Source organism: Magnolia sinica, chromosome 1 (genome assembly GCF_029962835.1).
Source record: "Magnolia sinica isolate HGM2019 chromosome 1, MsV1, whole genome shotgun sequence".
Lineage (NCBI taxonomy): Eukaryota > Viridiplantae > Streptophyta > Magnoliopsida > Magnoliales > Magnoliaceae > Magnolia > Magnolia sinica.
In genome coordinates, this window is record NC_080573.1 from 14,623,993 (window position 1) to 14,637,489 (window position 13,497).

At 40.8% G+C, this 13,497-nt stretch overlaps 1 protein-coding gene across 3 annotated transcripts; it reads right to left on the bottom strand.

Moving 5' to 3' along the window:
- Positions 1-200: 200 nt before the first annotated feature.
- LOC131240687 (putative Myb family transcription factor At1g14600) lies at positions 201-11,414 on the bottom strand. 3 transcript variants are annotated; one of them, XM_058239110.1, is made up of 7 exons: positions 11,152-11,414; positions 7,395-7,652; positions 3,283-3,359; positions 2,621-2,657; positions 1,679-1,805; positions 990-1,146; positions 201-542 (listed from the first exon to the last, which is right to left on the bottom strand). In XM_058239110.1, exons 2-7 carry the CDS (start codon positions 7,624-7,626, stop codon positions 252-254), a joined length of 921 nt encoding a protein of 306 aa, XP_058095093.1. In that variant the 5' UTR covers positions 7,627-7,652; positions 11,152-11,414; the 3' UTR covers positions 201-251. The 3 variants fall into 3 exon arrangements, with proteins under 3 accessions (XP_058095093.1, XP_058095076.1, XP_058095085.1); XM_058239093.1 differs by having other exon boundaries at positions 1,679-1,853; positions 11,152-11,412; XM_058239102.1 differs by lacking the exon at positions 11,152-11,414 and adding an exon at positions 7,722-7,878 and having other exon boundaries at positions 1,679-1,853.
- Between the last annotated feature and the right edge of the window lie 2,083 nt (positions 11,415-13,497).

Genomic DNA, 13,497 nt, shown 5'->3' on the forward strand with positions numbered 1-13,497 from the left:
TATTTAAAAATTGGGCCATGATTTGGGGAGCCAGGTCTTTGATATGATGGTCCCTAGTTTAGATGAAGGATTTCGAGTTTTGGGTCATCCTCACCTGTGGGCCGTCCCATCATATCAACATGCTGATCAATGAATAATTGAGACCCACTTGCTGACCGGGTGGATTGAAATTCCATTCTCATTTTGATTCGTTTTGGATGTATTCTTGAGATGTTAAAAGTAGATTTAACTTGAAGATTGTTGCATAAACACTAACGTAAAGAATATGACATTTTCAAATCTAAAGTCAGCCCAAGAGACACATTCTTCACGTTTTCAAGCACACTACTAACTCTTTGATTATTCAATGATCGATTGTGGTGGGCCTCTCTCAATCTTGTCTCCGTTGGATCTTTCGACACCAAAGATAGGGATAACGTGCTATCAATGGCTCCATTTACACACTCTGATGTGTCCTCCAATCTAGAAAGCAAGTGGTTTGAATGTACTTCTCGATTTGGGTGTTCATCCATTTGAGGATTATTGGGTTCTTCAGCAGTCTCCTGTAATTCCACGATAAGAAAGAGAAGGGGAGAAAGTAGGTTAGAAGAAAGATAGCATGAGAAGATCGTTTGCAACAGCTACAGCCCGGGGTGAAAGTGGGTAGCCTGGACCCAGCTTCTTTTTATTTATTTATTTATTTTTCTGATTGTGTTAAATCATGCATTACCTACAAGGAAAGCTAATTTTACTTCTGTCTTGCATAAACATTTCAAGCTACACCCCCAAATCTTAGTGGTTGGGCAGCCTACCTAGCCTTCGATTGGAGAAATTTCTTCAATGGTATGGTCCACTAGGTGAATTGTCCTGATCTACATCTCGTCTTGTATAAATTAGAGGGGGCAAGTTTCTAAAGCCTCATGCGTAATATCATTTCATTAGAACACACACACACACACACACACACACACACACACACACACAGAGAGAGAGAGAGAGAGAGAGATTACTGGGTTGGAGTTATTATTTAGAAGCCCCTTGAAGATGATATAAGATGTGGGTTTCCTCATGCATCCTTGGACAATTTCTCCATGTGAAGCCTCTTCTTCTAGTGTTGCTTCTTCCCCATAAATAACATGTTCCTTATATTGTCTTTGTTTCTTGTGGCTGTCAAAAGAAAAAAAAGAAGACATTTAAAGTCATAACCATTTTGAATCCACAAGCTCTTGCAACACAACTAGGTGGAGTATACTCTACTATCCAACTGCCACGTAAATGCCAATGTCTGAAATGTGTAAAACGCTCAACCCATCCAAAATTTGCCCTTCTTAGAGTAGATAAGGATACTTTTGTACATATCTCCAAGATCTATCAAGATATATCCTAACCTACCCAGGCAATTCACCAAGATTATCTTCTCTACTATACAAAAATCAGACCAATCCACTCATCACCTTGGCCACACCACAAAAAAACCAAAAGAACAAAAGCCAATCTGGTCCAAATTACAACTGTGGACCACCTAATGAGTGGACAAGATTTAAGTTTATCCAAGTACAGTGTACTTCAATACACTTAGGCTTCACTTGGGTGCAGTTAAATGCACTTATACACACTTCAATACACTTAGACACATGTGGTAGATTAAGCTAAGCTTTGTATGGGACATGGGCTCATGATAAAATGCTCATATCCTTACCCTTCTGATGGAACCTGAGTGCGTTTGAATCTGATGGCTTGAAAGAAGTTGCAGCTGTTGTCTTTTAAAAATCTCCTTTCTTCGTGAAATTGTTGCTGATGGGTTGGGAGGGAATATGAGAAGTAATCTGAAGATGAGCCGTTCATTTCATTATTCCTCTTTGAAACAATTCCTTCTTAAATAAATTACATATATGTATGTCACCAGCTCAGTTATTATACGAGAGCTGCAATGCTAGTTAGGGTGCTTTTAGTTGGATTGGGACACTTGTGTAGTCCAATACATTGATCTAAATCATTCATTAGTTCCAATCCACATTTCATTAGCTACCATCTAGATATCTCATTAATTTGCCAAGTACTAACCATTTGATCAGTGACCATTGATATGGACGGTGAAGATTGTTTACAAAAGATAGGTTCAATCAACAATTTGATCCATCTATTTGCCAAGGTCCATCATGGATTGCTTATTTTATTAGCAATCATAACCATCCAATCCATGGTTGGTAGGGGCCAGTTGAGGTGAGTGTGCAAAGTAAGAAATGCTGGAGTGATTCGTGCAGAGAAATGTTAAAGAGGAAATCAACGGCAGATCTGCCCATGTGAAATTCATTTGCGACATCCAGTCCATTCATTAGGAAGTTCGAACCATTTACATGTGTGATCACAGAAAACAGGTCAGTCTACTCATTAGGTGGGCCACGTGTACCTGTTGGAAATAGAGCATTGGTCTTTTCTTCTTATCTTACCCTCCATTTTTCTCATACACGTGTCCCTCATCTGATGAGTTAACTGGCCTGATTTCTGGTCCACAGCGTGTTCTTTGTGAAACCCATCTGATGAATGGCCCGGATCTCACACACGTGCAGCCAATCACCTCCTCATCCACTCCTCACATCAATAATGGTCGATGTGCATGCATTAGGATGAAATAGTACACCTTGCACCACTTTATCCTGCTTCATGCTGCGATACATCTGCACATTAAACACCGCGATTAAAATTCTGAAACTTAGCTGCTTACGTGGAGATAATAATAAATGGGTGAATCTAATTCCATTCAAGTGCAATTCTCCTCACACGTGTAAAATATTAACATGTGTGTGAGGTTGAGGCCGCTTATCAAGTGATCCTCACTTGGTAGGTCCCACATCTCAGAATCAGGCTGATGTGATTATCAGTTGGGCTTTACGTCCGTCAAACTAATGAAAGTTTAAGAGAATTTGACATTTTAACCATCTGATGATGAGATTGCCTAATTTTCGATACATGCATTTAGACGGTGGGGACCACCTGATGAGCAGATCTGATCTTGCACACGTGTTGGATTCACTCTCATCCAGCAAGCATCGCTGGGGCCAAAAGCAGGGCTGGATGGATGATCCAAACCGTCCATGATTCGGGCACACTACCATGGTGGGCCACAGCCCATAAGGACCATCATTTTGTCATATAATCCGGACCATCTGCATGAATTATCCAATCGTGTCTCGTCCCCAACAAGACTCATAAAATGGATGATTTTGATCAGTAGATTGTCTCCGAGAGTGGGCCCATGAGTCAATGCATGCTTCCTGAGCGTCAATTCCGACTAACGCATACCTGAAGATGGCTCTTTATGTGGGCTATAGTCAGTCCTTTCACGTCCATTACTTGTAACACCAGCTTTGGCGTGGCTCCTAAAATCCAGACATTATCAAACCTTGTTAACATAATGATTGTATTTCGACTGAGAGAATACTGAAAATGAATTTGATTTCCATGGAATTTGAGTTTTATATATATATATATATATATATATATATATATAGGGAAAAGGTACTATGCGCTCGACCTCACGATAAGCTCCCATGAGGTTGAGCTGTGTGGGCCCCACCGTGATGCGTGTCGACCATCAACACCGTGCATTTGATGGGTCCCCTTTAAATTATGGGATATCCCAAAAATTAGCCGTATACGGAACTCAGGTGGGCCATATCATCTAAAATCATGTGAAGACACTGTTAAAACATAAAAAAGCACTTGGTGGGGCCCAACTGAAATTTGCATGTGTTTGAAACTTGGTCCGAACCCTCATCCAAGTGGGACACACATAATGGATGGGCTGGATTTGCAAACCACATCTCGGTGGGCCCAAAAAATGGTTATGAATGTTTTAACGGTGCACGGCCCCTCTCCACTTCTGTATGTGGTGTGGCCCACACAAGTCATGGATTGACTTGATTTTTGAGACCTAGGCCCACGATGGAATGGTGCATCTATTTGCTGGGGTAGATGTTCGAAACGCATCACAGTAGGGCCCACACAACTAGACCTCATGGGACGAACTCGTGAGGTCGAGCGCATAGTACCTTTTCCCACACACACACACACACACACACACACACACATATATATATATATATATATATATAGAGAGAGAGAGAGAGAGAGAGAGATGAAACTCATTATAAATACTAATTAACGTTAAACTGAGTTGAGCTGGCCTCAGCTCAACTCGGCTCGGCCACTAGCTGACCTCAACTCAAACTCGGCTCGGCTCAGTTCGCTCAGCAGCTCGGGCCATTTCGAGCCGAGTTCGCCTATGCAGCATTTTCACTAACACCTAGACTGCACCTTCAAAATCTCATTGTATTTAAGACAATAGCAATGATTTTATAGGTATTTTATCAAACACCTTTTAAGCAACATAAAAATCAAGTAAAAAATAGGTATTGATTTCATATACGTACCTTCTTTGCCACCGGCCATACTTCGTTGGGTTATTTCATCAAACACTTGGTGAGTAACATCAATATCAAAGTAATCGAGTCACTGAACTAGTTCGACCCGAGTTCAATTTGAGCTGGGTTCGATTTGAGTCAAGTCGAGCTGGCCCTAGCTCGAACTCGGCTCGAACTCATTTTTGAGGTAAAAAAATTGGCTCAACTTGGCTCAAACTTAGCTTCGAATTGAGCTTTTTCGAGTTGAGTCGAGCGACCTAACCGAGCTAGCTTGGTTTGTGTACACCTCCAGGTGCATATAGAAAAGTTAATTAAAGAGGGACAGGAGTTGCTAGTTTGGGATGGCCCTACCATGGTGTTTATGTAAAATCCAGCGTCATTAGATAAGCCACCCCGTGTTACACGAAGAGCTTGAAAATCAGCCCCATTTGTGATTCTGGTAGACTATACCATCAGTGATTCAGGTAGACCACACCATTGAAAATAGTGTGTGGGGAAAGCTAACCCTCGAAACTGTTTCCTATGGTATGGCTCACTTGAATCATGAATGAGCCTACATTTTAGGCATCAGGCCTAGCATTTGGTGTGGCATCTAATGGTTGGAATGGATTTCACATGCTCATCACGTTGAGCCCAGTAACAATCAAGGGTGGATGTCTCTTCCAATTGTTTCCATTGGTATGACCCACTTAATCACATATTTGCTTGATTTTTTTTAATTTTTTATTTTGGCTCTAAGCCCGACATGGAATTACCCATCCAATGATTGGAGTGAATCTCACGGTACACATCCAGTGGGTCCATTACAAAATATAAGGTGGACATTGCTCTTAACAGATAGTTCTCCAAAATGTAGGTAGGGCTATCAATGGGCCGAGGGGCCTTCCAGCTTGGCCCGTATTGGGCCGAATTTGGGGTGGTGTATCAGCCCCTACGGTCGGGCTTGGGCTAAAATCAAGAGTCCGATTGTAAATCGACCAAGCTTAGCACCTCAAAACCCGTAAACCCAGTTCGGACTGATAGGCCTTTTATAAGCCTAAATTTCCCTAGTTTCTTTCATTCTCTCCCTCTCTCTCACACATGATACACCAAAATATCATTTTCCATGGAGATATTCAGGGCTCGGGCAGACTCGGGTCAGGCTTTGTGTAACTGTCCCGGCTAGACCGGGCTGGACTATTTCAACCCGTCACAGGCCCGGGCTGGAATGGGGCTTTGATTCAGAATTGCAGGCCGGGCTTGAAAAGAGCTTGGCCTGGCCTAACCCGGCCCATTGACAGCCCTAAATGTGGGACGTTACCGAGAAGGTGCGACTGAATCCGTTACTCGAATGTCAAGTAGTGTGGGGTGCTTACCATGCCGTGGGGCCCACCTTCATATATGATTTGTATATCCACGCCATTCATCAGTTTTTACCCATCATCTGAGTGTACGGTGGACCACATCACAAGAAACAATAGACATTGAGCATGTACCATTAAAAACTTCCCAAGGCTCCATCGTAAGGTTTTTTGCCATCCAACTTGTTAATAAGGTCATAGAGACCTAGATAAAGTAAAACGCAAATATCAGCTTGATCCAAAACTTCTATCTCTCATGACATTTTTAACGGTGGGCATTCAATCCCCATTGTGTGATCAACTTAATTAGCCTTGGATCTGCCTCATTTTTAGGTTCATTCTCTAAAATGATCCAACAAAATGGATGGTCACCGTGGATAAAACCCATACATCATGGTGGGCCTCACAGATCCCTCTTTAAGTTGAAGATGATTCTGCTGGAGTATTGGGGAGAGATAACATTAAACAAGGAGAGATTCATTCAAGAAGAGAGAGAGAGAGAGAAACGAGGAGGTTGATTCTTTCCAAAGAAAATGAGATGACTAAAGAAATTATCCACATGTAATGTAGTCGGACAAAGAACCACGTATGTAAGAAATCCAATCTAGGTAAGGTCCCTTGTGAGTAGGTGAAGACATTTTTTGTATATCAATAATATGATATTCTTCTACAAAAAATTTGGACCGTTAGAAATCTATTCCAATGGTCCATATTCAACTTGCAAGTGTGGCTTCAGCGATGATAACTATTTACTAATTTTTAATAGATAAATTTTAATTACTGGACTCTATCTGATAAACGAGTTGAATCTTTGACATGTAATTCCCATCACACTTATGACTTAATGTCACACATCCTCACCTGGTGCACTATATTGACTTGAAAGAAGAATTTGTGTTATTTAATATACAACTAATTGAACTAATTTGAATCATCGAGCTAGTTGTGAGCATATATATATATATATATATATATATATATATATATATATATATATTGTCATGCTCACCTATGCACCTTTGCACACTTGTCATGGGCCTTGAATTCGAACGGTCCATGTACATGTGATGTGGCATCCCATGAAACCCCAGGGATCAGTTTTCACCCTGATTTAAAACTTTGGTGGGCCATAGCAAAGAGAAATGCAAATTAATGGAGGAAATTATTTTCTATTATCATGCCCCACCAAAGTTTTGGATCATAGTAAAAGCTGGGCCCTAGGGTTTCATGAGGGGCTACACACATGAACCGTTCAGATTTAGATTCACCTCATGGATAATGAGTTTTCAAAAAGTTCTCATGAGAACTAGTGCGCAACCGAGCATCTGGCTATATATATCTACTTCTGATATCATATATTGTTTGGTAGTATTAGAATTAGAGTAAATTCCTATCCCTTTCTCTTACTTATAAAGAGTGGAAAATATTTTGATAGTTCAATGATCTCTAAAAAATAATCTACCATACATTCATTGACCTTTTAACATTTTCATTAAAAATATATTTTAAGTCGAAAAGAAAAATTATTGTTGGATTCCACGGCTTTTCATTTGTTAAGGATTTCAAATGAGTTTTGCATGTCCACGTTTTAGACTCTTTTTATCCAAACATTTATGAGAATGAAACACAAGAATTCTCATATCAAACTTACTATCTTGGCCACCTAGCCTTTCCACAGCATGAACAAAGCAATGGTGAAGATCTGGAGTCCACCGAAGGCGGGGCATCTTCGATCGTACGTACTGCCTAACGGTCACGGATTTGGAACCTTCATCCACCAATGGCCTATCCTCATCGATGAGCTGTCCACTGTTCACATCCGTCTGGATCGGCAACGGACGGTGACGATCGAGCGAGGAACTTGGAGACCTCTTGAGAGACATCTCAGCCCTTGGTTCTTCTATACACCCTTAAAAAACCCAAAAGAATGAAAAACAAAATAATGGTATTGGAAAGAAGAAAAGAGCTATTCACATACTTCTCAGTGTATAATAGTAGAGAGAAATAAGGCTTTGGAATTTGAATGTCTGAGATGTTGATGGAAGAGGAGAGGAGATTTGGGTCCTTAAAATCTGATGAGAAAAGAGCAACACCCAAAAGAGAATAAATGCTCACTCTCACTTTTGTTTTCATACAGCTTTCACTCTTGGGTCAGTCCCAGGATTTTATTTCATTTTCTCAGGAAAATATCGAATAAATATCACGAGTAGCTCCTATTTTCTCGTGGCGTGTCTTCCTTCCTGGACCCACTTTGGGTTAAATGATGGTGAGAGGCACACTGATTTAAAATGGTGGTGAATTATGAACATTACTCATCACAGGCATATACGGTAATCCTGACCGTATAAATTGTGGTCCATTCAAAAGCCCAAAAATCATGATGATTAAATGATACAAGATGTTAACCATGCAGATGATCAACAATGGTTGAGATTATCTAATCAATGTGTTTTTTCCTACTATGCACCTTTGTCGATGGGATGTACTACGTAAATGGTTAGGATTGCTGCGAATGTATGCCATGTGTAAGTACAGGTGATAATTTACCACCATTTTAAAATGGTGGTAAACTAACTATACTGTAGCCCAACCACCATGGTTTTGAGAGAGGAATGTCCCGAGAATGTGCGTTGGATGCATGACTAGTCAAAATTGAAATGTCTTGAAATTCAATGATGTTAAAGGAATGATAAATACAGAAAAAAAAAATTAGTTTGTTTGCACATGAATTACTATTTTAAGCAATGCTTGCCTAATTTAAGGTCCTCATACGTAATTTTTATGAGAGTCATCATTATCATCATATAAGCCTTATCTAAAGCTTCAATTGTCGCTCTCCTCTGCCACATACCGTATTTGGAATTGGTAATTTTAGAGAGTGATGGCCAGAAAAGGGCACCAAGAAGAGACTTATTAGAACATAAAGTGGCTTGGAAGATTAAAGGTTTTGGCATTCTCTCCTACTCACATAGGAGTTAAGAAAAGGAATTCATAATCTTTTTATTCATAAATCAATGCATAAGGCTCTTTATGAGATCTTATTTATTAATGATGAATTGAATAAAGCTAAATCTCTTATCCCCAACATATCCTTCTCTTTTAAAAATAAGTAGGAGACCTGTTAGAGTTGTGCTTAAAGTTAACGTGTACCATGATTCATTGTGCATGTGGATGTGATGGGGTTGATGTCAATTAATTGTTGAATTTAATGACCATGAGTTTTATTGGACAATGTTATATGACTTATATCCTAACGTTGCATTAAACTTATATGATTTGAGTTACATGAGGATTGAATCTTTAGTCTTTAGAAACTTGAGATTAGACATAATGATCATTCGATAGGGAGAGTTGCAGTCTATGAATTTTAGTACTCTTTTGAGTCATGGGTGGCATAAATGCTTAGGATATTGTTGGTTCTTGAATTCCAATTCAAACCGTGACCAGCGACCCCTGGCGTCGAGATAGAGCGAGGTTTGATTGTGGCTTGATCGTTTGTCTATTCAGCCAACTATCGTGTATTCGTTAGTCAAGCGACTAGTGAAGGTTAGAGCTCTTCTTTTAAATGAACTCTTTTTTGCCATAGAGATCCAGAAACTTACAAAGGTGTAACAATTGTATAGTTGGAACGAACAGGAGAAAAGATATATGCAATGAGAATATGCAAGTGAATTACTACTATGAAAGGATTGCCCACCGAGCTAAGAGCGACAGGGTGCTCGGAAGAATAGTGTGTTGATGAGCGAAATAAAGGCAATGCTAAAAATTACAAGTATGGTTGGCCAAGTGTAGGAGCATAGGTAGATGGGTTTCTGAGCTACTGTCTTCCTTTAGATTCGACATGCAGGCGCAGATGGGGAATTGTAATTAGTAGCTAAGACTTAAAGTCGATCTAGCGTGTGCGCAAGGATGGATTGAACCTAATTTTATGCTTAGGGTTTACTACTACTGAGCAGTGAGAGACTAAACCTAGATACACAGCGTTGCTCTGGATTAATAATGGTATTTGTTGTTGGGTTTGGAGAAACCTCTTCTTACATTTGCTTTTGATATTTATAGGCTTTAGGAAGATGACAAGAGAATAATCATCTATCCATATATGACTTCATAATATATAACCAATTGGAAAAATAGTGGTTATACTTTATCGACCATGATTTCACCTATGAGCATGCGCTTTGAGGCCATGGTTGGGGCAACCGTTCATCTTTATCCAAGAGAACTAAAATATCAAAAATGGCCAAAAACAAGCCAATTCCTAAATCTATGTTATCCGTCTCTCGAATATCTTTTATGCCATGTGGCAACATCAGTGCCATCCATCGGATCCGCTCGAAGTTTAGTACATACAAATACATCTGTAGACACATTCTTTGAGTTGTACGGCCATCTCATGTGAGGGAAGTTGAATCAGGATGGAAGATCTTCACCATTGGGAGTCGACTTGGTATTAGTTGTGCCTTTAACCTTACCCCGCACGGGAGTGTATGTCATGGATATAGGATCCTAGTATTTACCCATGCTTTCTACTAATCAAAATCATTTTCTAATCTTAATGACTAAGAGAAAAGGGGATTAAAATAACTAAAATACTAAGAAATAACTCATAAAAAGAAAAGAAAATCGTTGAAGGAGGCATCCATAAGTCATAAGATCTAGAGAGAGAAAATTTGAGATGACGTATATAATTATGTGAATACGAAAAAAACTATTTTCACGTCCCAGTTAAGGATGAGGAAAAAGTTTTTCTGCTTTTAGCAAATTCAAATGAGTCCACAAAGTTACCAAATTAATGTTTTATTCTCTCAGCAATGCGATGCGAAGGGCCTTTTCATAGGCTTGTGCAACCTTGCTCTACTTTAGGCTTGAGGATGTTTTGTAAAAATTGGACGTGGAAAGGATCGATCAATGCGCCTGTCATGGGGATCTAAATATCTAAAATTAAAACCATACATGATTCAGAGGCCATTACTGTAAATTAGTTACCTTTAGAGAAGCACATGATGGAAAATGATGTAGAGTGGGTCGTAGACTTATTTTTGGCAGAGATGAGCCAAGAGAAGCTCGAAGGGAAGCAGGCCTAGTCCGTTAGATCTAGGCTCATTCCTACGTAGGGCATGATGTAATTGGGATTAGGCACGTTCGGATCAAAGTAATTAATTATTCTGGAGATAAAGAAATTACAATTCGAAATAAGAACCATAAATTGGCCGTAACTTTTGATCGGAGTATCGTTGCGTATGACTATGAATTTTAACTGGAATAAGCCGTTGGGAGCCATTTTTCACCGAAGTCTTTTCTCATGGAATGAACAACTAAACTCATTTTTTGAAAAAAAAAAAATACCACCCTCCAATTATCAACAGATTGTTATAATAATCCTGCAAGTGACTGTATAAATGACTAACCTTATCAGATTCTGGTGGTCATGTACGTTCACACCGGAGGTATCAGCTTATTTAGGGATCCGGGGTTGAAGTTGATCAGTTTAGATCGATCCATTCTATACCGATTCTGGCACGCGCGCACACACTACACGTGGCAGGAATGAAAAAGCATACCTATGGCTGACGTCATCCCCTGCATGTCCGATAGGAAACATCCCAGAATCCGGAGCGAGAATGAAGCTACCGCCCTTCTTCCCCGGCCCGCCTTTTCCTTTACAGATCTTAGCCATTTATTTATTCATATCCATCATGCCGCCACCTCCAATGTCATTGAGACACGTGTCGCTGCGTCGCTGCAGCGCCCCTCACCCGCATGTCGCTGTTGCATGAACTCCCCGCCACGTACGTCTCCAACCGTCGCGATCGACGGTCTCTGTACGTCAGCAATGGACGGCGCTGATATCACTCGCGGCTGTTTTGGATTCCGCAAGCTGCCAAACGGGCTGAAACCGACTCTTTTGTCGGCACGCGAGGATGAGTACAAATGGAAGAGTTCGGTTGTTCCTTCGCGATTGATGATTAACGGTATGCGTAGCTCTATGGGACCCACATGCGACAGAGAGTTCTGATTATTGTAACCGTCTAAAATGTCGGTGATGCTCTGAATAAGCTATATTCCAATATAATCAATCTTCTAAAATGATCCTGACCTTCGATTTTGGAGTTGAATTCGACCCATTGAAAGTTTCCTTTTGGAGTTCTGCACTTATCTACTCATGGTGTGTTTAGAATCGTCCGTTCATCTTAAATTTCTGTTGGTCCTCTTTATAATATATAATCCAGAACATGAACGGTCAAGATCATCTGATCATCTCAGCAGGTGAGTTCCGAAGTGGCGACACATATGGCGGTTCTCAATCTCGACATAGGCCAAACGAACTCAATATGGAATGAGTTCGTTTTGCCTCTGTCGCGATTGAGATCCCGGCGTATGTAGCTACCCTTGGGGCCCAGATGCTGAGATGGTCCAATGATTTGAACCGTCCATTTCTTATTAATACCCATAAAGAAGCGGTGATCTTATATTCCTATGATCACGCTTTATCGATGGTCCTGTCCTTCGACTTTTAAAGTTGAATGAGAGCCATTAGAAACTTTCTTTTCGTTGTTTTCGTCTATAAATACAATGGCCACATCCATCCTTTCAGCGTAAGTTTGCTGCAGTCGTCCATATAGCATAGAATCCAAAATATGGACAGTTCAGATCGTCGGACCATGCAGCATGTTGGCCCCAGTGGGCTGCGATACACTTTGTATTCTGGATCGCTGGATCGCGACAGACAGAAAACGAACTCACATGAGCGGTTTTCGCTGAGGAGAAATATTCTGTGTGTCGAAGAAAGAGAAACCGAAGATGAGTGTGAGAAATATACAGATATAAAAAGATTTATGGGATCCTCGACCCGGACTTTGTACTGTGTACTCGGGTTTTTGACATGTGGGCCCACTAGCCGAGGATCGGGAACATGGGACCATCGTTTTGTTGGTCCCACGGATGATGGACCGTGAAGATCCGTGCCCCACAGTGTAGCTTAGATGGAAAATGCCAGCCTCCATTCCCCGGGCTTTTGAAGTCCACAAATCCAAAGGTTAGGATTGTCTTGTCGTGGTGGGATACAACAGGCTGGCCCACTGAGGGCTGTCCAAAGGGGGCGGACTAGAGAGGACGTTCATGTCAGGGGCTCTGTGGGGTCCACCGGGATTTATATGTTTTATCTATTCCGTCCATATATTTTGAAATATCATTCCAGGGAATGAGCCAAAAAATGAGGTAACTAGAAGTCTCAAGCGGACCACACCACATGAAGCAGTGGGGATTTAAAGCCCACCGTTGAAATTTTCTTGGGGATAACAGAAGTTTTGGATCAAGCTGATACTTATGTTGTCCCTTTATACAGGTGCATGTAACCTTATGAACAGGTTGAATGACAAATAAACATAACGGTGGGTCTTAGGAATTTTTCAATGATAAAAGTTCAATTCCACTTATTCATGTGGTTGGGTCCACTTTAGCCTTCTATTTACCTCAGTTTTTTGGCTGATGCCATAAAATGATAAGTCAAAATAGATGGATGGCGTTGATAAAGCATATAGATGAAAAGTGGGCTCTACAAGGCCCTGACATGACCGTCCGTCTCTAGCTAGGTCCCAGTGGGGGTAGCAGTAGGGTTGAAAGTCGGGCGGGTTCAACCTGACCGACTTGACACTGGGTCAAGCACAGGCAGGACGTATCAGGTTTGGTCTCAAGCTTGGGCTATATAAACACCAAGCCGATAAAACTTGGGTCAGGCTCGGGTTGAGGTCTCA